General features: G+C 37.8%; 1 protein-coding gene across 1 annotated transcript in view; it reads right to left on the bottom strand.

Annotated features, from left to right (window-relative positions):
* Positions 1-21,758: 21,758 nt before the first annotated feature.
* Positions 21,759-22,999, bottom strand: part of LOC113660598 (C-type lectin domain family 4 member C-like) — a 4,083-nt gene continuing 2,842 nt past the window's right edge. The window contains exons 2-3 of the mRNA XM_047816664.1: positions 22,298-22,422; positions 21,759-22,097 (exon numbers count right to left, since the gene is read on the bottom strand). Of these exons, the coding sequence (XP_047672620.1) occupies positions 21,987-22,097; positions 22,298-22,422 (236 nt within the window). The 3' untranslated portion in view covers positions 21,759-21,986. The remainder of the gene's footprint in view (positions 22,098-22,297; positions 22,423-22,999) is intronic.

The raw sequence follows: 22,999 nt of genomic DNA, 5'->3' as shown, positions 1-22,999 counted from the left end.
GGATGAGGCACACTCTAATGCAGATGAAGGACATCAGTATTGCTCGTGACTATTTGAGGACATATGTCACTGCATTAAGCAAACTTTGAGACGTGCGTACGCACATTCTGGAGACAAAGGGAATTGGCGACACAGATGGTGAGGTCCTGAACTGAAGTTAGATTGTAGAAAATTCATGTGAGAAGAACGATTATAAGAATTAATGACATTAAATTTTCACCCCATTTCATACGTTATATCCACATTATCATGAGGATTAAATCCAACAGTGTTATTTGTGCCGATTGTTCTAGTAAAATCCAAACGTAATTCAAAATGTATTAAAAATGAAATAATAATAAAAATAATCAGCGCTACTCCGTCCTGGGTGCATCCTGCCTTGATGCCCAATGATTTGGGCAGACAGGTAAATTATTTATATATATAAAAAAAAATATAAGTAATCCTCAACTTTGTGTCTAAAACCTTTTCGTATATGAAATAATTCTATTGGAATCTATCATCTCACCCTATAGGTCTGGTATATCACAGCCGTCAAAATGTAACAATTTTGTTTTTAATATAATTATAAAAATGTTGCTTTTAATATGATTATAACCTGCAGGCGACCGTGGCTACCCCTGAGACGCTGGCTCCTCACCCCATTTTTAAACACGCAGAGCGCAGAGGAAACTCATTATAACGAGGTCCACTCTCGTGCCCGCGCAGTCATTTGCATTGACTATTTATGGTTAAAAATGGGCGTGTACAGGGTGGGATTTGAGGCTGGTTCACGTACGCACATCGGCGGGTGATCTGTGATTTATAAAGGGAACATTTGCTTACAGGTGTGCGTACGGGTTTATAAATCGGATTTTTTTTTGGCGTACGCCATTTTTGGATTTTGGGCGTACGTAAACTTTTAGTAGGGATCCTACGCACAGTTTTATAAATGAGACCCCAGGATTGCTGTAAAGAGAAGAATGGAGATGAGTGAGGAGATTTTTGAAAATGTAGAAGTAGCAGCAGATAATAGAGCTGATTTCAGTGACCGCGAGCATTCATACGAAGATGTTTCTGTGAATGAGATCAATTTACAGACCCAGAGGGCTGAAAGCCGCCTGAGAGCTCAGGTAAAATAAATCACTTAGAAATATGTGTTTACGTAACTTTAATATAGTATGTGTTTTATGTATTGTATAAAATGTAAACTTCCAATTAAAATAGATGTTAATCTATAAAAAATTGTCAAATTGAACTAAATGCATCTGTTTATTGTTTTAAAAAGACACTATTATTTGATCTGACAGCAACAACCACATACTGTACAGTTACATACACACATCAATGCATGCACACATACACAGACACAAATAGCATATGACTAAGACAAACTAGCAGTGACATTTGATTAAACTAGTCAGAATAACCTGTTCCCTTACCCGGGGTCTGTAGCCTATCTTTTCTATCTTGCCTGTTCTAAAATGAAGTGAGCTAGAGTAAACAGGGCCAACTGAGACAAACAAGGACAACAAACAACTAGCAAGGCTAACAAAGGTATCGTTTCCAGGGCTTCTTGGTGCTTATCAACAGTAGGCGTTATTCTTGTTTCAGATTGGTCCATTTGTCCACCTATATATATATATATATATACATACATACACATACAGTGTGTGTGCGCGCGCGATTCACGGATCAACTCAAATATCACCAGAATTCGCTGCTGAAAATAAATCATCCGCCCACCCCACCATAATTTTCTCTGACTAACAGTTATTCTTATATAATATATGGACTGCCCCTTTCCTTTTTTGGGCTGTTTTAAAATTTTGATATTATAAAAAATAAATCAAGTTTATGGTCAAAATGACCACTAGGGGATGAGCCAGAAACAAGCTTCATTGCAGCTTTAAAGCATTAAATCCTCTAAATACATGAAAAAACTTATTTTTCTAGTAAAGCTTATACTCTCAAGATTTTTTAAGCCCACACACAAAGCATAATATGATTCATAGCCGGCATACTATTTGAAACAAAATTTGTAGTAAACTGACCTAGGTGGCGCTATACCAGTTTTTCCCTTACCTTTAATTTAGCCACTGTGTTAAATAAAAACCTAGGCTTGTTCTGGTTATTTCCTATGAGTTTGCTCAGGTGCTCAACCCTGGCAGCTTTTAGAGCCTGTCTATAGCTGGACATACTTTCCTAATACGCAATTCTAAAAACCTCTAATTTAGTTTTTCTCCACTTTCGCTTGAGGTTACAGGTTTCCTCTCTTGAGGGTGTGAGTATGACTATTGTCCCAAGGTGCAAGCGTTTTATCACTAACCTTCTGTAATTGGATTGGGGCAACAGTGTCTAATGTGCTAGTGAATATAGCGCCTATGCTGTTAGTCATTACATCTAGATCGTTTGTGTTTAAGGGTACAGTAAGATGACCCCCGTCATGTCTTCATCTCCTCCATGTATAAATAAAACATGTAAACTCTTCTCAAAATCTCTGAGAGAACGACTGTACCGCTGTACTTCCTTACTGAGTGTGTCTTTGAGATTAAATGAACATTCTGCAATTTTAAAGGGAACTGAAGCTCTGTTCCTTCTACGTGTGATGACGTGAAGAAAACAGAAGTGTAGATAAGATGTCAACTGTTACCATTGAAAAACATTGATGGAACATAAAAAAAATGTGTTGTACCATGTTTCATAATCGAGTCCTGATAATGTACTTATACAGCCTACATATTATTTCTAATGATTTTATTATCATTATTAATATTATTTCGGTTTCTGCTAACCCCAGAACAGTTTCCTACAGCCATAATCGTGGGTGTAATACAATCAAACTGATCTCAGAGCAGTGTAACAGACACATATATATCAAGATCTGCTTCATGATCATTTTTACAATCAGTTTATCTCTTTAACACAATCTCTAGAGCAACCTGCCTCTTATATGAAAAATAGTTAATAGCTAATAGATGAATCATCGTTAATGGCAAACCTTTAGTTGAACTAGTTTGTATCTGGCAAATAGTGTTGTCAAACTGCTGAAATATAAGAGGAATAAAATACTGAATACAGACTGAATCACACCATACTGTCAGTAATTATTCAGGCTCATTACATGGACTTTTGACTCGTTTACCAACCACAAGCTTAAAGCGGTCTGTAAGAATATAATACATGAGAATAAAAGTGTGTATCCTTATACATTGTAGTTGCTGTAAGAGTGTGCACGTGGACCATTGAGAACCTTTGTTAAAGCGAGACATTTGGTAGTTTAGAGAACTGATTGCCGCAATAATCTCTAGTATGTAAATTGTTCAGTGAAGACACATATGATTACTTTATTCAGTAAAAATGATTCAATTGTGCATGATTATGAATGCACGACTATTACAGTAGCCAGTAAATGAATGCAAACATAAGTTCAAAATCCATTTTTTACATCACAGGAAAATATAATTTTAGCAATTTGTGAGTTCAAAGCATTACATATAATAAACATTACATAGTGTTAAAAAGCTTGAGGTACAGGTTGTCATGTGTTCTGTCCTTTGTGTGTGTGTTTAGTTCTCCAGGTCCACTCTGTACTCCAGCCTAGGCTTGGGATGGAAGCCAGTACCTGTTTTGGTTTTGATTGCCATGTTTGTACAGTATATCATTTTGTTGTAAATTTTGCCTGTAGTAGGGGTGTGACTGGCGTTTTTGTCTCTGTTTCTTGGTAAGATAGATTAGGGAAGGCAATTCTCTTCTTGTTTGTTTTTGTTTTGTGTGTATAGGTTAGTTGGTCCTTAGATGTGTCGCAATAAAGTCCTGTGATTAAGAGAATTATATACAGTATAGATGTATTTCTGTAGATGTAGATTGTGAACTGCTGTAACTATTCAATTCAATTCAATTCAAGTTTATTTGTATAGCGCTTTTTACAATGGGCTTCGTCTCAAAGCAGCTTTACAGAACATAAACATAGAACAGAAGTTAAACATAAGGAGAAAAAATAATTAATATAGTAAAAAGTTAAGATGTATATAGATCACAGTGTGTATGTATGTATGTATGTATGTATGTATTTATTATAACAACACAAAATGAATACAGACTCATTTCAACTCTCTCTCTCTCTCTCTCTCTCTCTCTCTCTCTCTCTCTCTCTCTCTCTCTCTCTCTCTCTCTCTCTCTCTCGCTCACCTGTTCCACTTTGCTGTTTATGATCATCAGGTCCGCTCCTCTCCTTTTACAGTCCCATCTGCTGTCATCCCAGTTTTTCTTCTCAGTAGAGATGTAGTAAATATGAGAGTTGAAATATTGCCACCCCTCATTTATCAGTGAGACTGATCAAACAGAATAAGACATTTATACATATTCAGTTAGGTAAATTGTGCAAAGTAAATATGTAAGCTGTGCACATCTGTATTCAAAGCTGAGGTTTTAGCAGTGAGGAAGTGCAAATGAACAGGTGGACATGAAATATTGTGTATTGTGTAGTTGAGACAGTCAACAAATTTGGACAGGGCAAGAATAATATAGTTGAGCTTGCTAAAAATAATGTGTTATTTGGCTAGTATGTTGGAAAACGCTTGTAGGTGAAGCAGGAAGTGAATACAATTTACTCTCACTATTCTGAATAGATGGCTGAAAATATGTGTGAAAGGGTAGAATAAAGAAAGCTGCCATGCTGTTTTTCCAGTGTGTTTGAGACAAATGGTGTAATCCACTTTCACTAGCTGAATAAAAATTTAGGCTTGATGATGAAATTCTGTTAAAATCTCTTAACTTCTAAGCATTGCCCCCCTTTTGCAGCTTATTCGCCTACATGACCTACCCAACAAAAAGTGGTACATCTCCCACATACTTTGACACACAGGGGTGAGCCTGGTCTCTAGGCCTTACCGGCACAAAGTTACAGGGGTTTGAATGCAGGTTTTCATTTCCGCCTGGGTTGTTTACCTGATAAACTGATTAATCTTATTTTTCTGGAACATGTTAGGGACCAAATAACAACTGAGAGTCATAGCCACATGTCTTGGCTTTCACCAAAAAAAATTTCAAGTCAAAAGACCCAAAAATGGCTTCAATAAAAATATTTTTCTACGGACATGGTCGTCTGGTGCAGCGTTTTTGTGTACTTGTTTACTATATAACTTTGAAATAAAAGGCTGCAGGCTCAGTCTGAAAAGCCATAAACAAGCCTAGGCTCTCTCTCTATCACTCTGGTGTGAAAACAGGCCTGTAACTTGACACCCTGAGCTGTGAGAGGGACAAAAGGTCAGGGATTACGCAAGAATTCTTCTGCGCATCCAGTTCACGCAGACACAGTCAAAGAACATACGGCATGTCATATACCGTTGGAATCGTCTGCTTATTGGCTAAACGGCTGTATATGTCCCAGCCCATTTCATTGCTATTGGAAGGAGTAATTGTCAGTCAAAGGCGGGTTCCCAAAAATTAGGCCATGCCACCATTGGCTTCCCAGCCGTCTATCTCTGCCATACAAGCACGCTAGGACCCGGGCTATAAATATGACGTAGACTTTGAATTTTTGAATATCCCAATTAGGAGTTAGAGCGGCAAAACGAGATGATGGCGCACTTCTGTTTCCAGTTTTCAGAACACTAACGGAATATTTGCGGCGCGACCAGAGCGTTTTGGATTAAAAGGCTTACAGATTTCAATTCCTTGGACCTGTGTGGATTTCTGTGGATTATTTGTGTTGGAATATATTACCCCAGTGAAGAAAGAGACGCGTCTAAAGGTAAGGGAAAACCGGTATAGCGCCACCTAGGTCAGTTTTGTTTAAAAAAAATTTCTAATTGTATGAAGGCTGTGAATCATATTGTGCTTTGTGTGTGGGCTTAAAAAATTATTGAGAGTATAAACTTTACTAGGTAAATAGGTTTTTTCGTGTTTTTGGAGGATTTGATGCATTAAAGTTGAATTGAAGCTTGTTTCTGGGTCATCCCCTAGTGGTCACTTTGACTTCCGTGCCGTGCACGGCACGGCGACCCGTAAAAGGTATAGGTATGGTAAAGGTAAAGGTATACACATAAGGAACAGGTGTGCAGAGGCGGGGAGGAAGAGACAAGGGCGGGGCAGACACGTGATACAGAAAACATAAACAAAAACATGTGGCCAAAGTCCAGGCTGAGTTCTGACAGTACCCCCATCAAGGCGCGGCTCCCGATGCGCCAATCCATCTTAATGGCAATCCCGACGAGGTCCAGGGAGAGGGGGGAGCGAGGCAGGTGGGGGGAGTGAGGCACATGGTGAGGCAGGTGGGGGGAGCAAGGCACACAGTGAGGCAGGTGGTAGAAGCGAGGCACACGGTGAGGCAGGTATGGAGAGCAAGGCACACAGCCGAGCAGGAGGGCCAAGCAAAAGGGCCGAGCACAACCCCCGACACACTGCGGCCAGACCCACGTCTCGAAAACCCTAAAACGGGGGGAAGGCGGGAAAAAGATCCTCTGCCATGGAACAAAAAAATCAACAAAAATATCCATGGAGGCAAAACACGGGCTTGCAACATCCTCTGTGGACAAAAAGTGTGGCGGTGTTCTCCACGGAAAACCAGGAAGTGAAGAGACTTCCCCCACCAAACAGGTGCGGGGCGATGTCGCAGGATACCGTGGAAAACCGGAAATGGACCGGCGTCCCTCACCAGAACAAATGCAGACTGATGTCATCCAAACAACAAAAGTCCAGGGCAGAAAAACAGTCCGGAAAAAAAAAAAATTACTCCCACAGAGCCGGTCCAGGCTGATGCTATCCTGTTGGGTCTTAAAGTGGTGGAATCCTTCTGTCAGCAACGCGGGGATTAAAACAGACCCAAATGCAGGATAGCGTAAAATAAACAAATTTATTAACTTAAAAAACACAAAACAGGGACAAGGACACAGACAACACCAGACATGACATGGCGACATCCGACATAAAACGAGGATTCGAGGAGGAGCCTATTGGGGCCTCTGCTGTACACAGTGATTTACTCTTCTCTACTTTCTTTAAAAACCATAAAAAACATTCTCCTAAAAGATATCAAATGTTTAAGCATTGTGGACTTATCAGTGGGGGAGATTTCCTTTATAGCAAGATGCCTATACTTGGAAAAGTCATTGTGTCAGATATATAGGGAAGGACATTGGACGGCTTAACTGTTTTTGACCAGGAAGTGAGGGGTGAACCATTTTAAGTTCATTGCTTAAAACTAGGCTGTTTGTTTGCTCAGTCAACGTCATTATGAAAAAATGTAATTGCAATGTTCATGCGGGAGACAAAGACAATGTTCCACATCATGATCCACAAAAACACACTCCTCTACACTCATAAACCACCCGCACACTGTGTCGGTGAGTTAAACTTTCACACTGCTCAGAGTCTATATAATCCTCCTGCTAATCTTTCTCCAAGAAGATCAAGATGTTAAATGGACAAAGGTTGCACCAAAATTGGGAAGAGCCCATCATTCTTATGCTCTGTACACAACAGCTCATATACCATGTTTGTTTGATTTTACAATTATTATGCTTTTCTATTTTTACTATATGGTTACATTTTACAAAAGTAAAATCCATTGTTGATCAGTACACACATATTTCTGACTGTGAGTGTATTTTACCTGAGCTCTTAGACTGGTTGGAGCTTCTGGCCCTCTGGGTCTTCAAATTGTCCTCATTCACATGAACAGCTTCATATGAAAGCTCGCTGTCACTGGAATCAGCTCCATTATCTGCTGCTACTTCTGCATTTGCATAAATCTCCGCACTCATCTCCATTATTCTCTTTACAGTAATCCTGATCTTTCACCACTGTAGTTCTGTCTTTATAACTTGTACTGGTATATGATGTCTAAAACTACATTCAGAGTGGCTATCTGAAGACACACTGCCTGACTGACTAAGTGTGCTGATGTTTTGTTAAAACCTTATTTCCTGTTTTTTTTTTTCTTTAAACTTCCAATGAGTCACAAGTGTGACCATGTTTTTTAAGAGGTGCTACCCGGAGTCGTTTGCCTTTAGACAACTCCTCTTAGGAGAAGAGACCAATGTGCTGCTACGGAGTGTTCTGCTGTTGAGTGCCATTTCAGTGCTGTGGGTCTTCTTTATTCTCTATACAAAATAAGACACAAAACTATATATCACTCATTTGTTTATATTGTGCAGTGAATGAGTTACAAATACTAACTTAAGCATTAGTATTTGTGCCCTGAAGAAGTCTTGCTTCCATTGTACCGAATAAACCTGAGTTTGGTCAAACATGTCATAGTTAAAGTCCTTAATTTCGCTAGTTGAAACAACTGCCATGCAGCCGTCATCCAGGTACCTCACGTATGCAAACATTCTGATTCCTTGTGATCAGCAAATTTGTCGTGTAGAAGCGGAAGCTTTTTATTTACCCCAAAACAAAATCCTAATTATGGTGGCAAAAACATGAACTGGAACACGTGCACTTATACTAATTTTCTTAAACACTGTACGGATTATAATTTAATCGAAAACATTGCGAGATTTATTTTTTTAAATTGCAGGAACTACATTTACCTTTGTGAACATAGTTGTTCCTTTTATTGTTGCATAGCAACACTGATGCTGGGTAATATCGCTTCACATTAGCGCTTTACTAAAAAAAAACAACTTAACTACTTCTTAATTGAGACAAATGGATTTTATATATATATGGAGCCTGGGAGGTCAACATTTGTTGGTATTACTATATTTAAGTTGTGGAGACACTTTAATCCCTAATGAACGATTTTTAAATATTTTTATTCTTTGTTATTCAAAACTTTTTGAGCTTCGTTATTTCAGTTCTTTATTCAAAAGACACTTATAATTAAATATATTCCAATATATTGTGTTTTAATCTTATATTAATGTGTTACATAGAAACATACGCAAGCAAAAATAAAGGTTGTTCCCATAAAGCTCATTCCAGAAAGACCATACTAGTTAAACCTCTGCACTCAATGGTGGCTCACTCATTCTCAAGTCTGCCATTGGTTCAGAACTAACCAATATAAGGTGTGTTTACACTTTTTTTGTACACTGTTTTTGTCAGTGTGTTGTATCTGGTCTGTAACTGGTCTTTCTCTCTAGTCAGGCTGTATCTGGTCTATAACTTCTCTCTCTCTCTTCAGTCAGTGTGTTGTATCTGGTCAGTAACTGGTCTTTCTTTTTAGTCAGTGTGTTGTATCTGGTCTGTAAATTCTCTATTACTTCAGTCAGGGTGTTGTGACTGGTCTTAAACTTGGCTTTTTCTTTAGTAAGAATGTTACATTTGGTCCACAGTACTATGATGGCAGTCAGCAAAACACACAGCAGCAGTAGACACAGTGCGGTCAGTCTGTAACATCTGCTCCTTGTCGTCTCTCCAGAGATGTATGGATTCTACAGAGATCTCAGTGTTTTCATATAATTTCAGAACAAATTTTTACATTACCAAAAGAGAAAAATAACCGTTTGGATTTCAAGCTCATCTCATCCCACGAACATTATCACTTATCAGAAAAACTGAATATGGACTCATTGACTTGGAGGGAATAGGAAGAGGGGGCCAACGCTTGCTTTTGGGTTCGTTCATTGTCTGGGGGTACGGGTGTGTGGGCACTTGCAGATTAAAAATAAAACGATTGTAAAAGTTCATTTGTTTTATGAATGTGTATCAGTACAGGTCAAATTTCTGAACCCCTCAGAGTAACATCTAAATCAAAGGAGGTGTTACAATATGTGTGAAGTTTGTGCATATGCTCATCATGGGTCCACGTGGGTTTACACCAAGCTGAGTGTGTGAGAATTATAGAGGAAGTAACAGTGAAAATGTTATTCAATACCATGCCATTCTATTTTGCAAGCACTTTCAAACGGTTCATGCCTCTGTATATTTGCTGGTCTTACATTTTGGTGGAGTGTTAAGCTACATTACATTATTTTATATTGATGCATTTAAAATAAAATGAAAATCAGTATATTGTCAAAATATATAGGAAGGAATATAAACACCTGACATTTGCTATTACTTTTGTGTGTAATGTGACATGTTTGAGTGATTTGATCAAGCCACCATTTTTCAGATTAAGCTCCAGTCCCAGCTCCTTCCTCTCTGGAACTACTGTCACCAAAGTCAAGGGAACAGTCTGAGGTGGTCAATTTTAAGCTCAATGTGGGTAACAAAATGAGCCCTTTATCTCCAGGTACAAACTCTGGTAGCCAGTTAACCCTGTTAAATACACCAAACCACTAACCACAGGCTTAGTTGGAATATAAGGACCCATGTTGCGGTCGTGCAAAAAATGGAAAAAAAAAAGAAAAAAGGAGGTGGTAGAGTTAAGTACCCCCCCCCCCCCCCATGCTTCAAATTGTCTGAGGTCTTATTGCTTTCTGAAGACTGCAATTAACCTGGGTATTTACTCCTTCTCATCCAAGCCTAAAGAGTCTTCATTTTGGTCACTACTGTGTTAGTGAAAGTAAATAGTTAGTATAATAGGGAATTGGCCAGAACTCTGTACCACCCTATGATGTTTACTCAGAGGAGGACACTGAGTTCCTACAGACAGGAAAACTTTGGAGGTGTGTGGGACCTCTTGTGCTTGAAATAAGAGTCTCAAGCCATTTATCCCAGTTTCATGCAGTCCACTCAAGGGGGCTGACAAGGTCCATAGCATGAGGACCTCAATCAGTAGTAATGAACCCAAAAGGAAGGCGGCCATGAAAAAAGGAAGAAGGCCATGAAACAGGTTAGTGTTTTTTCACATATTAAGTGTAATTCCATTGAAGCTTCAAAAGAAAAGTAGGCTACACAGTGATGGTACAGACTTTTCAGATAAAACACACAAATCTACAGTCAGTCAGCAACACATTACCATGAGAACATTTAAGTTCAGTGATTTCTTTCTCAGTGGTGTATCGTATTACCACTTCCACACTCCCTCAGAGTCTGTCATTTAGACCAATCCAAACTTTTCCACTGTGCAGCAATTTATTAGCAACTCCTGTCAAGGTTGGAATAAAATACACCAAACACCTGGACAGCTGCTGCAACAGTCAAAATAAATAAATATTAGTCTGAGATAAATATGATGTATGTCAACTGGTCTGGTTAGAAAAAACCTCATCACTGTATATTTTTCTGGAATATCCTAGAATATTAAAACCTATTGTTGAACATTTCCTGAATTTTTATTTTGATTATTTCTGAATTAAGGATCTCGACAGTGAGTCTTCAGAGAATATGAGACCGTTTTTCAGACGTACATATTACTCGCCCATTTTAGAAAGCCTCTGGAGTTTCTCTTTGTCCCTCTGTAATTTCTCTGTCTCTGTATTCAGGTTGTTGAATTTGACCCACAGCACTGTGATGGCACTCAACAGCAGAACACTCCGTAGCAGCACATTGGTCTCTTCTCCTAACACGTAATTCATATCATTTGCAAATTCACGTCAATGCAGTCATTACATCAAATAGCACTAAAAATGAAATGATCCTTTTGATTAAAATGTTGGATTTTGAATCATTTTTTTCAATAGCTATAACGTCCTGAAACCATGTTAAAGGTCAAGAGCATTTGGGTTAATGAATGTGGTGCCTGATGTCTTGGTATGTGGTCAAGCACTGCTTTTGAATGTACATCTGCAAATCTGTTGGGGATTAACATGGTCCTATTAATACAATGCGCATCTTGCTCTGAAGGAAGCTGAGCTCAGCATCTAGTTTGAGTTGATAATTCCTTTACTAAGATGATCACTGATCCGTTTTCTAGAAACTAAAAAGTCTACAATTTCTGTTTTCTAAGAACAGCCCAAAATAGAAAATGGGATGTTTCGCTGTCATAAGAAGTTGCTGATTAGCCATAAAAATCTGCTGTGCTCAGCTCTCAACTCTCAACTGTAATGTTAAAATATACATGCAAGAACAGATCATCTACATGTGCATTTTGAATGTCAGTGTTTTATTTGAAATGTATTTAATTCATACTAATATACACTATTTAACTATAAAACGTAACAGTTAATGTTGTAATTGTGAGATTGAAGAAACAATAATTGTACACCTTAGACTTTTATGGGAATTCTGACCATGATTCCTGAAAACAGCCAGGATTCTCCACAAACACTACAAATGAAAGCTTAATTGAAGCTTATCTGCATGCTTGTTGTCCTCATTGGGGTCTTGACTGCAGTTTATCTTCGTAACCGACTTGAGGGTGCAAATGCTCACATTTGATGGTGTCTGGTACTTTGATGATGTGCACTCTTCATGGTTGAATACCGGTTTTCACTGTATAGGGCAGATGGCAGACAGCGTCATGTGGGTGAGCGAGTTGCTGATGTCAACGTTGTTCATTGAGTTGCCCATGGTGGCAGTGGGGTTATGGTATGGGCAGGTGTATGTTATGGACAACAAACACAGGTGCATTTTTAGGCCCATTGTTGTGCCATTCATCCACAACCATCACCTCACTTTGCAGCTTGATAATGCATGGCCCCATGTTGCAAGGATCTGTACACAATTCCTGGAAGCTAAAAACATCCCAGTTCTTGCATGGTCAGCATACTCACTGGACCTGTCACCCATTGAGCATGTTTGGAATGCTCTAGATCGGCATATACGACAGCATGTTCCAGTTCTTGCCAATATCCAGCAACTTTGCACAGCCACTGAAAAGGAGAGGACCAACATTCCACAGCCCACAATCAACAACCTAATCAACTTTATGGGAAGGAGATGTGTTGCACTTCCTGAGGCAAATACTGACCAGATACTGAAGTTTCGTGAGTGGGTGCATGGGGGTTTTGGTGGATGGTTGGTTACACATGAGATTATCCAGCCTGATGGTCAGAGCTATAAACTAGGATGGGGAAGGGACTTGTCCTTGCAACTGTAGGCTAAGATTCAGTTCGTCTTGGAAAAGAACTTGTAAACTGGCATCATTCAATCCACTTTGCATGGCAAGTGTCTAGAACATAGGCACCATATTTTGACACAACTCCAGTAGTTGTACAGAGATGTCTTTTCCTCCCACTGGGTACTCAAAGATTTCCCGGATCTGTTGTGAGAAATAAACAAAGGAGACCAGGGTTTTCTCCATGAGTAGTCTCACATAGGGGCACACTGAGTAGACTCACTTAGAAAGGCCTTGGCCTTACATTTTTCCATAGAACCATCAAAATTGTTACAGAGCACCATTTTGGCAGGAACAGGTCGCAGTGGAGGCAATTGCTCATTTGCAGTTTGAAGTGAGGTAAGTTGCTGGTGTCAGAATGCCAAAAATTCACCTAGATGTGCTAAGATAGCTTTAAGCTGGTGAAACTCTGCTGGAGTCAAGTTAAGCAAAGAATTCTGTAAGGCAGAAGCCGAAGCAGGAGTAGAATACACGTGTAGTTTTTAAAAAACATAAGCTTACGATCCAAAACGTGACATGAAAAGTTTATCAAGAAATAGCAGAGTCTGATAACCAGGATAGCAATCAGCGTGGCAAACAAATCAGAAAGACAGAATAACACAGCACAAAATTTAAATAACAGAAACTTGGTCAAAACAAAGAAATCAAATAAGAGCCGTACTTCTTATTTGAGGGTAAAGTGACATGTTTGAATGATTTGATCAAGCCACCATTTTTCAGATTCAGTCCCAGTTCCTCCCTCTCTGGAACTACTGTCACCAAAACCAAGGAAACATTCTGAGGTGGTCAATCTTGAGCTTAATGTGGGTAAAAGAATGAGCCCTTTATCTCCAGGTACAAACACTGGTAGCCAGTTAACCCTGTTATATACAGCCAGATTTGACGTTCTTGCACCTGACGCAAATTACGTGTTATGTGCCTTAAGGTGTGGACAGTTCACTGAATTTCACTTCTACTGGTAGAAAGTCCATCATCCCAATTTTCCCTAAAAAAAATTAGAAAGGACAAATTTTAAATGTTGAGAAAATATAGGGAGATAAAAAATAAATGTTGAACAGATGTATATATTATCATATATTAATTATATGCTATGTTATATTGTGTTAGAGGTAGAGAATTTCTGACCTCTAAGCAGAGTAGAGTTTGGAGACATTTAAGATGTGTGATTAACCACAATTAAAAACAGAAGCTGCACTTACCACAAGTGATCAACAGCCAATGTAGAAGTAATAAGTCACTTAAACAGTATATCAATGCAGACTAAATAAAGAATAAAATTATGCTACATGCTAAATAATTAAAGAGCCACTGTGTAGAACCTTTCTGTTCTAGTTTTTTTTTTGGATTGTGTTTTTATTTTTGCACTGTTCTTGTTTGTTTTTACTCGATGTACAGCACTTTGGCTGCAACAGCTGTTGTTTTTAAATGTGCTTTATAAATTAATAAACTAAACTAGTTAAATACTGGTGTTTTTCACATTTTAGGTGCCCTGTCCTTTTATGGCATTCAGTAGTTGCTCATTTGCATTTTGGAGAGGTAAATTCTGGTGGCAAACAGCCAAAATTTTACCTTGATGTGCTAAGATGGCTTAAAGCTGGTGAAACTGCTGGATTCAAGTTAGACAAACTGCCAAAGCAGGAGTAGAATCCTTATGCGTAGTTTTATTAAATAACATGAGCATCCCCTTTGTGGGATTTACTTGAACAAGTGAGACTCCAACCCTGACCTGTTTTGATATGCCCTTTGCCTTTCCACGGTCACTCTCTTATTAAAAGTGCATTGTTGTTATATTGTTATTAATATGTTTGAATGTGTGATATGTTTGCTGACTAATTGGCTCAGTTGTTGTTTTGTTGTCATAATAAGAAATTAAAAAAACTTTAATTAAAAAAAACAACATGAGCATACAATCCAAAACAAAAAGAGAATAACAAGAAACAGGCAGAGTTCGATAACCAGGATAGCTATCAGCATGGCAAACAAATCAGAAAGACACAAACAGTGCAAAATTGAAATAACAGAAACCAAATTAGATCAGTACTTCATGAAGCATATGTGACGAGGGTGTGGAAATCAAGTCCATTATCTGAGTGTCCCTGAAGTGTACCCAGGCTCCCCCTGGTGGCAAGTAGGGGAATTTGTGTTGGATACTATTACACATTCAATAAAAGCATCATTTAAGCATTGCATAGAATAAAACACAAACTAAACTATGTCAAAAAATTTTGCTTGATTTTATAAATATCATTTAACATGTTCCAGATTTTACTTTAATACCCAATCTCACAGATCCGTAACATTTTCATTGAGCATTTACGATCATTCCAGCCCTTTTTTTAGTTGATTACCAAAAATCTCTACACAGTCCTCATCACCTAAATTATTCGGTTCGCCACTTTGCCAGTACCTGTAAAGCAGAGATTTAAAAAACAGATCATTGTATAAGTATGCTTAATTTCACACATTTCAATCATATTAACTTCTGTTTTCTGAGATTCTTAACAATAGCCATAATATAGTTATAGTTGTGATGAGAATATAAAAGGGAATGATCTGTTTTTTGCATTTACTTCAATGTTGTATAAAATTACCAGTCAGCAGTAAACGGTCAGCTACTTCTAATATTCTGCACAATGAGAATAGATTTGGGAATAACCACAAATAAATACAAGTCTCTTACGCAGTGGTCAGTCATGCAGTATCCACCCATTTCCAACTGCCCTCCTCATCTGTGTCACTTAGACCAATCCAAGCCTCTCTGTTGCCCAGATGTGTTGTGAAACTCCTGGAATTAAGAAAACAATATTAAAGTGCAATACAATATTAAATTATTTTTCTCTCTAGGAATTGTCTACAACAAGAACTATAACACAATATGAATACAGTAGCTTAGTTCTCTCTCTCCCTCACCTGTTCCTCTTCGTTGTTTATGATCACCAGGTCTGCTCCCTTCCCTCTACAGTACTCTCTATCAGCCCAGTTCTTCTTTTCATTAGAGATGTAGTAACCACTGGAGTTGAAACATATCCATACTTGACCCAGACCATTTCAATAAAAAATATAGCTGCAAGCAGCCATTCCGGGGTCAAGCCGATGATATGCGCTCAGAACATGTCGCTGATGAACCATACCAAGTTTCGTAGCGATATGGCAATGTTTTTAAAATCTCGTTGCCACTAGGTGGCGCTGTCACAAAATGTTGCATGCACCCTCAGGTCATGACTATAATGACATATCCCAAGTTTCATGTCGACACGCATAAGTTTTGCGAACATACAGCCTCACGTCTGTTTTGGCGTGCTCGCCACCATGTATGTTGCGACGTATTGGTATCGTTTGACTCAGCATGCTTCAAGGAGTCTAACAACACCTCCTTCATGATTTTAGACTAACGTTTGCAGTACTTATAAGCGAAAATAGCTGATTTTAAAATCTCGTGTCCAATAGGTGGCGCTGTCACGAAACGTTGCATGCACCCTCAGGTCATGACTATAATGACATATACAAAGTTTCGTGTCAACAAGCATAAATTTTGCGAAGATACAGCCTCATGTCGGTTTTGGCGTGCTCGCCATCACACAAAATGGCCGTCCGAAAACTGTTTGGTATCGTTTGACTCAGCATGCCTCAAGGAGTCTAAAAACACCTACTTCATGATTTTAGACTAAAGTTTGCAGTAGTTATAAGCAAAAATAACTGTTTTTAAAATCTCGTGGCCACTAGGTGGCGCTGTCACGAAACGTTGCTTGCACCCTTAGGTCATGACTATAATGACATATACCAAGTTTCGTGTCGACATGCATAAGTTTTGCAAAGATACGGCATCACGTCCGTTTTGGCATGCTCGCCACCATGTATGTTGCCACGGTATACGAGAAGGCATTGGTCTATCAAAAAGCTTTTGATAACTTTTTGTCTCGGGTGTCTCTAGATGCTAGATACCAAAGGACATGCAAATCGGACAAACGGTCTAGGAGGAGTTCGACAAAGTAGGTTTTACGGAAAATTCAAAATGGCGGAAAGGTATTCATGACAGAAATGATGTCATGTGGTACATTCGATTTGGCATGAGCAAAGGATCCAAAATATGCAAGAACTGTGTCTCTAGGCCTTACGAGTCAGCAGTTATGAACATGAACATAATTGGATGTTTGGACTGTTGGTGGCGCTAAAGGGTTTGAGCTTGACACACCAAAGTTGCTATAGTAACTTCTAAGACTGGCCTATACATGTGTGCCAAATTACATAACTTTCCTACATACGGTTCTATGGGCTGCCATTGACTTCAATGGAAGAAGAGGAATAATAATAATAATAATAATAATAATAATAATAATAATAATAAGAAGAAGAAGAAGAAGAAGAAGAAGAAGAAGAAGAAGAAAACCGACAATAACAATAGGTGTCTACGCCTCTTCGGGGATTGACCCCTAATAATAATAAAGAAGAAAACCGACAATAACAATAGGTGTCTACGCCCCTTCGGGGCTTGACCCCTAAAAATGAAGAAAAAAAAAATTCTCAACATTAAGTAAAAAGTACACTCAGTTTAATTAGAAAAGACTTCATCACTGATTATTTTGTAACAATCTTAGATTATTAAAATATGACTGTTTACTGGCAGGTTACTAGAGGTCAAAGTCACATTTCATACACACATGATATTAACACACGTATACTGTAGCATCTCTGGCCACTATTTTATTTTGAGGACGTGATGGTCCAGCGGGAGGACGTTAAAGAATCTGACTCCTAACCCTAAGGGTTAGCCATGACTGATGTGTTCTTGAGCAAGGCACTGACCCCCCCCCCCCCCCCCCCGTAGTCTCTCCTCCTAGTGGAGAATGGCCACAGTGATGAGTGTTTACATATAATTTACAAAAAAACAGCAGACTTTAACAAAGTCACTTACGATTTTTGAAAACAAACTGACGCCTGTAATTAATCCAGCGAACCCAACTCCGCTCTGTGTTTTAGCTTATTTGCCATGTCAATGAACACGTTTCCCGACCAAAACAAAAACACAGGGACTTTTCCCTTGAGGCATTTTTACGCTGTTTTGGAGCCATTATATGCCACCTGCAGTTAACAGGCTGCTGCTTTGTCTCTTGGCTGATGCCGTTGGGCCGAGGGCAATGATTGAGAAGCAGTTTGACCAATGGCGTGCGTGAAGGCGGGACTTAACAAGAAAGGTCAAAATAGTGCAGAAACGCACACCAAAAAATGTCTACCATAGAAAGCAAAAGGGGAAATTTCCTGCGACATTGTGAGGTAATCATACTGGTTAAATATGCTGGCATGTAATATAAAATATAAAATTGTAATCAACAAGTGTTACTGTATTTACGTTGTTTCTGCTGTTGCAGTGCATCCTTGGCCTTGTCAGTGGGTGAGGTCACATCACTACACTGTCTGAAGAAGAAAGGTGCCGTGGACCATCATAAAATTTGTAAGTGCATTACATATTCATTTTCTCTCTTATTTTTTAAAGGCATCGACATGGAGATTGAATTGGAGACCATTGATCTGTTCGAAGTGTAGTTTGTGGAAGATGCAATGATGAAATTAATTTGAATTGTCAATGTTGTATTTTAAGCATATAAGCAATGTTTAAATGATGGTACTGTAGCACTGTTTAAAGTTTTTAATATTGTTATTTACAATGGAAACAACTATAACAGAAGAAAATTAAAGAGGGACAAATACAAATGATTTTCTCTAATGACTTTTTGTGTGACATATAACACATGTCATGAACTACATATAAAATGATCTGTAAGCCATAATCAAAATGCTATACATGCCTTTCAAAATTATGGTCCATCACAGTTAATTTTTTCAAATAATGGTCAACACATGTTATTTTAAATAACGGTCAACACATGTTATTTCAGTTTACAGTCAAAACATGCTTTATGAAGTAATGGTATCAACATGTCATTTATATCTACATTCAAATCAGGTTTAAATAAACAACTGCTACACCATGTTTTTACAGTTAAAACATGTTTCATTAAATAAGGGTTTAAACATGTTATGTGAACTTATAGTCAAATAATGCCATTACATTTAATGGTCTATGCATGTATTTGCAATTATACAGACAATATGTTATTTCAGATTACATTTTAAACATTTTATAGTACTGTATGGTCAATGTTCTTTTTTCATGTTGCTGTGTAAACATGTTACTTCAGTTCATGGGGTTTTACCGTTATTTTCATTCATGGTAAACGTTTGGCACCCTGTGCTGCCATGCATTTGCTCGTTTTTTTTTTTTTTTTTTTTTTTTTTTTTTTTAAAAAGAGTCTACACTGGCTACCTGTTAAGTTTAGAATTGATTACAAACTGCTGCTACTTACATACAAGGCTCTTAGCTCCCACGTATCTAACTAGTCTTCCAACACATTACAGTCCTTCGTGCTATCTCAGATCACAAAATTCAGGACTTCTGGTAGTTCCCAGAATATCGAAGTCCACTAAATGTGGTAGAGCTTTTTTTTTTATTTAGCTCCCAAACTCTGGAATAGTCTTCCTAATAGTGTTCGGAGCTCAGACACACTTTCCCAGTTCAAATGCAGATTAAAAACTTTCTTTAGTCCGGCATACACATAATACATCCCATAATATTGTGCACTATTACATTAGACTTGCACATTTTTTTATGAACAGCAGATATGTTAATCCCCCTACACTGCTTCTCTCTTTCTACCCATCCCGAGGCATCCAGACATTGTACCAGCTCTGATCATCTTCCGTGCGATGAAGATTTTGGACATCCACTGAGATGAGGCAGACTCTCTGAGAATCCTGAGACATCTACAGATCTACCAGCTCCAGTTGGACTCTGTAATACTAAAGAAGAGATCTGAACTCCATGTGATCCTTACACCAACACAACATTTGTTTGACTGTACATTTGTAATCACACCCTCCAGTGTCACCCATATGAGGATGGGTTCCCCTTTGAGTCTGGTTCCTCTCTAGGTTTCTTCCTTTACCAGTTTAAGGGAGTTTTTCCTTGCCACTGCTGCCTGAGCCACCTCATTGGGGATAAATACGAACACATTGTGAACTATATATCTAATATTAATCTTGAATTTTTATTATATTAATTCCTTATGTTTACCTTCTGTTCTATGTTTATGTTCTGTAAAGCTGCTTTGAGACAATGTCTATTGTAAAAAGCACTATACAAATAAACTTGAATTGAATTGAATCTATACAACCACAGACAAAGGCACTGACACTGAGACCGTGTACTTCAACACAAAGGGTCACTGACAAGTTCAACACACAGGTAGAGAAGATTTAACACACATGAGGTGAGAGGAAGGGAGTGAGAAGGGATTGTTTTTTTTTTTTTTTAAATATTTTTAAATTCAATTTCTTCCGTTTATTTTGCATTTTAATTCTAATTAAATGCTGTACCATGTAGTTTGTTTGATCATGTAAATGTTTGATTAGATGACATAAGACATGGGGGAAAAAAAGCTCTTTTACAAGGACCACTGGGAAATCCAGCATGATGACAAAAAAACTCAAAATAATCGAATGTTTCCTTTTAAAACCCTAATTTCTTCAAGATTATTTGGTCGGTTTTAAAATTTTCCTGGACTTAAGCGTGTGAAGGTTCGTTTGTTGTTTACGGGCCGGAAGAGAACAAAACCTCAACTACCGTAATGAACTGAAATGAACAGAAATAATAAAAACATGACGGATTATTAATGTTGAATTTGTTCTTATCTTGCCCTAAATACAAGCAGGTATCAGATAAAGACTGGACACTAGAGGGTAGTAAATATACAGATTTAATAAGAATTTAATTTTATTATTATTTGATTTTTTTTTTTTTTTGGTAAAACCCTTAATTTCTGTAAATAAAAATTACAACAAAAAATAACAAAAAATAATTAATTCATTATTTGAATTATTTTATTGTTTGTTATATACAGAAAAATAGATGACAGGAAAAAAAATTGCAAATAATCACCACTTATTTTTATTTTATTCACAAGTATGTAAACAAAACCATTCACCATCAGCACATATGTAAATTGAAAAAAGATGTTTTGTACTGTGTATACACTGTATTTTGCTGTGAAATTCCCCAACATAAATTTTAAACCTACATATGAGGTTAGATTTATTCAACACACTGAATACAAACACAAACAAAAAAAACGTACATACATTAGAAATATAACCAGTGGTAAAGTTGTACTTTTCACAGCCAGATGCCAAAGCGTTTTCAGAGCAATTTTTTTTAGTTATTAGGCCAAAATCTTTTTGATTTATTTCTCTAATCTTCTGTATGTTGAGAAAATATGGACTCAACTTTATATTATAAAATCTTCATCGGGTGCTGGTCATTATTTAGCTAAAATATACAGTATATATTATTTTATTTCATTAAAATACATTTAATTCCATTTAAATTTTACATTTCTCCCATACATTTAATCACAATGTCTTTTTTTAACATATAAAATAATTCTGAACTGGATCTGACTGGATTTATTTTAATCAAAGGAGATTATGTAGTTGTTACTGAATAGTTTGGTTACAGTTGCTATATGTGTAATTGTAAGTAATGACAGTCTAATGTTAATATCTGAGAAATTTATTCACAGATCCAGCAGTACATTTTGTTGCAAGGTCTGTCAAATCATCCTGTATTTCCACCATACCCATTTACAACACAGTCTTCCGAACCTGAAAAGACATTTCCACTTGACCAGTACCTGGAACAACACAAAATTCAAATTCAAATTTTATTTGTTACATACACAGACATACAGTAAAATGCTTTTAGTTTTCACATATCCCAGGTTATTATGAGCCTGGGGTCAGAGCGCAGGGTCAGCCATAGTACAGCCCCCCCTGCAGCAGGTGAGGTTAAGGGCCTTGCTCAAGGACCCAACGTTGATGCTCAGCAGCTTGTGGACTTGAACCCTGACCTTCTGATCAGTAACCTGAAGCCTTAACCACTGAACCATCACATCCTCATCAGAAAAGGTCGAATGCATCAGATACACTGAGCAAGAATTTTTTTTCCAATGAATAATGTACCATCCAGTGTAGTATAAAATAAATATAAACCTATAAATTCTTACGAAGTGTTCAGTTTCGTTCCATCCACCCATTTAAAATTGCCTTCTTTGTCACAGTCACTCAGACCAATATAATTACCACGATTCTTGTTGAGCGCTTCCACGAAAGTCTGTTGAGGTGACAGAAACCTGATTATCACAGTGCAATCTGGAAACTCAATGTACTCAATGTATTTGTTCAATATTCACACACACACACACACACACACACACACACACACACACACACACACACACACACACACACACACACACACTCACACACAGTCTTGTATTATAACTAAAACAATGCTGAACTATGCAGAAGCACCTGTTCCTCTTTGCTGTTTATGATCACCAGGTCTGCTCCTCTTTTTATGCAGTCCTCTCTGCTCTCAGTCCAGTTCTTCTTCTCAGTTGAGATATAGTAAAGTTTAGACTGAAACGAAGTCCATCCTGAGAGGGGTTCAATGAATAAATTAATAAATGAATACGTTCAGAAGTAGAAATTTAATGTTTAAAGTTTGGAACCCAATTAACTTCTTGTTGTGTTGCCTGTGAGATGTAAATACTAAGTTGTTTGGAATTATTTGCAAAGCCATCACAGCCTGGTGGTTAAGATGTTGGACTTCTGATCAGAAGGTCATGAGATACAATCTCAGATCCACCAAGCTGCCACTGCTGGGCCCCCTAGATGTATTTTAAACCAAATAAGGTTAAAGGTGAACTGTTAACTGTAAAGTCTTAATGTATATATTAAATTCTTTTTAGACTATATAAATAAGTTCATAGTTGACTGTGAATTTTGCGTGTATTCAGTTTAATGCCTAAATGTTATTAATGCAATGCAGTCACTTTTACTGATGCTGCTACGGATTGTTTTGAAACTAGCTCAAAAATGGCAGCCAGGTGAAAAACTGGCAATAATTTATCTTTATCTATCTGTAGAAATGTGATACAGATATACTGCTCATTAAGTCCTCAAGTGGACTTATAAACTGCAAGGTCTGTTTGTTCAGGTTCACTTTCCATT

This window comes from Tachysurus fulvidraco, chromosome 7, assembly GCF_022655615.1.
Source record: "Tachysurus fulvidraco isolate hzauxx_2018 chromosome 7, HZAU_PFXX_2.0, whole genome shotgun sequence".
Taxonomy (NCBI): Eukaryota; Metazoa; Chordata; class Actinopteri; order Siluriformes; family Bagridae; genus Tachysurus; species Tachysurus fulvidraco.
Note: the sequence above shows the minus strand (reverse complement) of the source record. Positions and strands in the feature narration are given on the sequence as shown.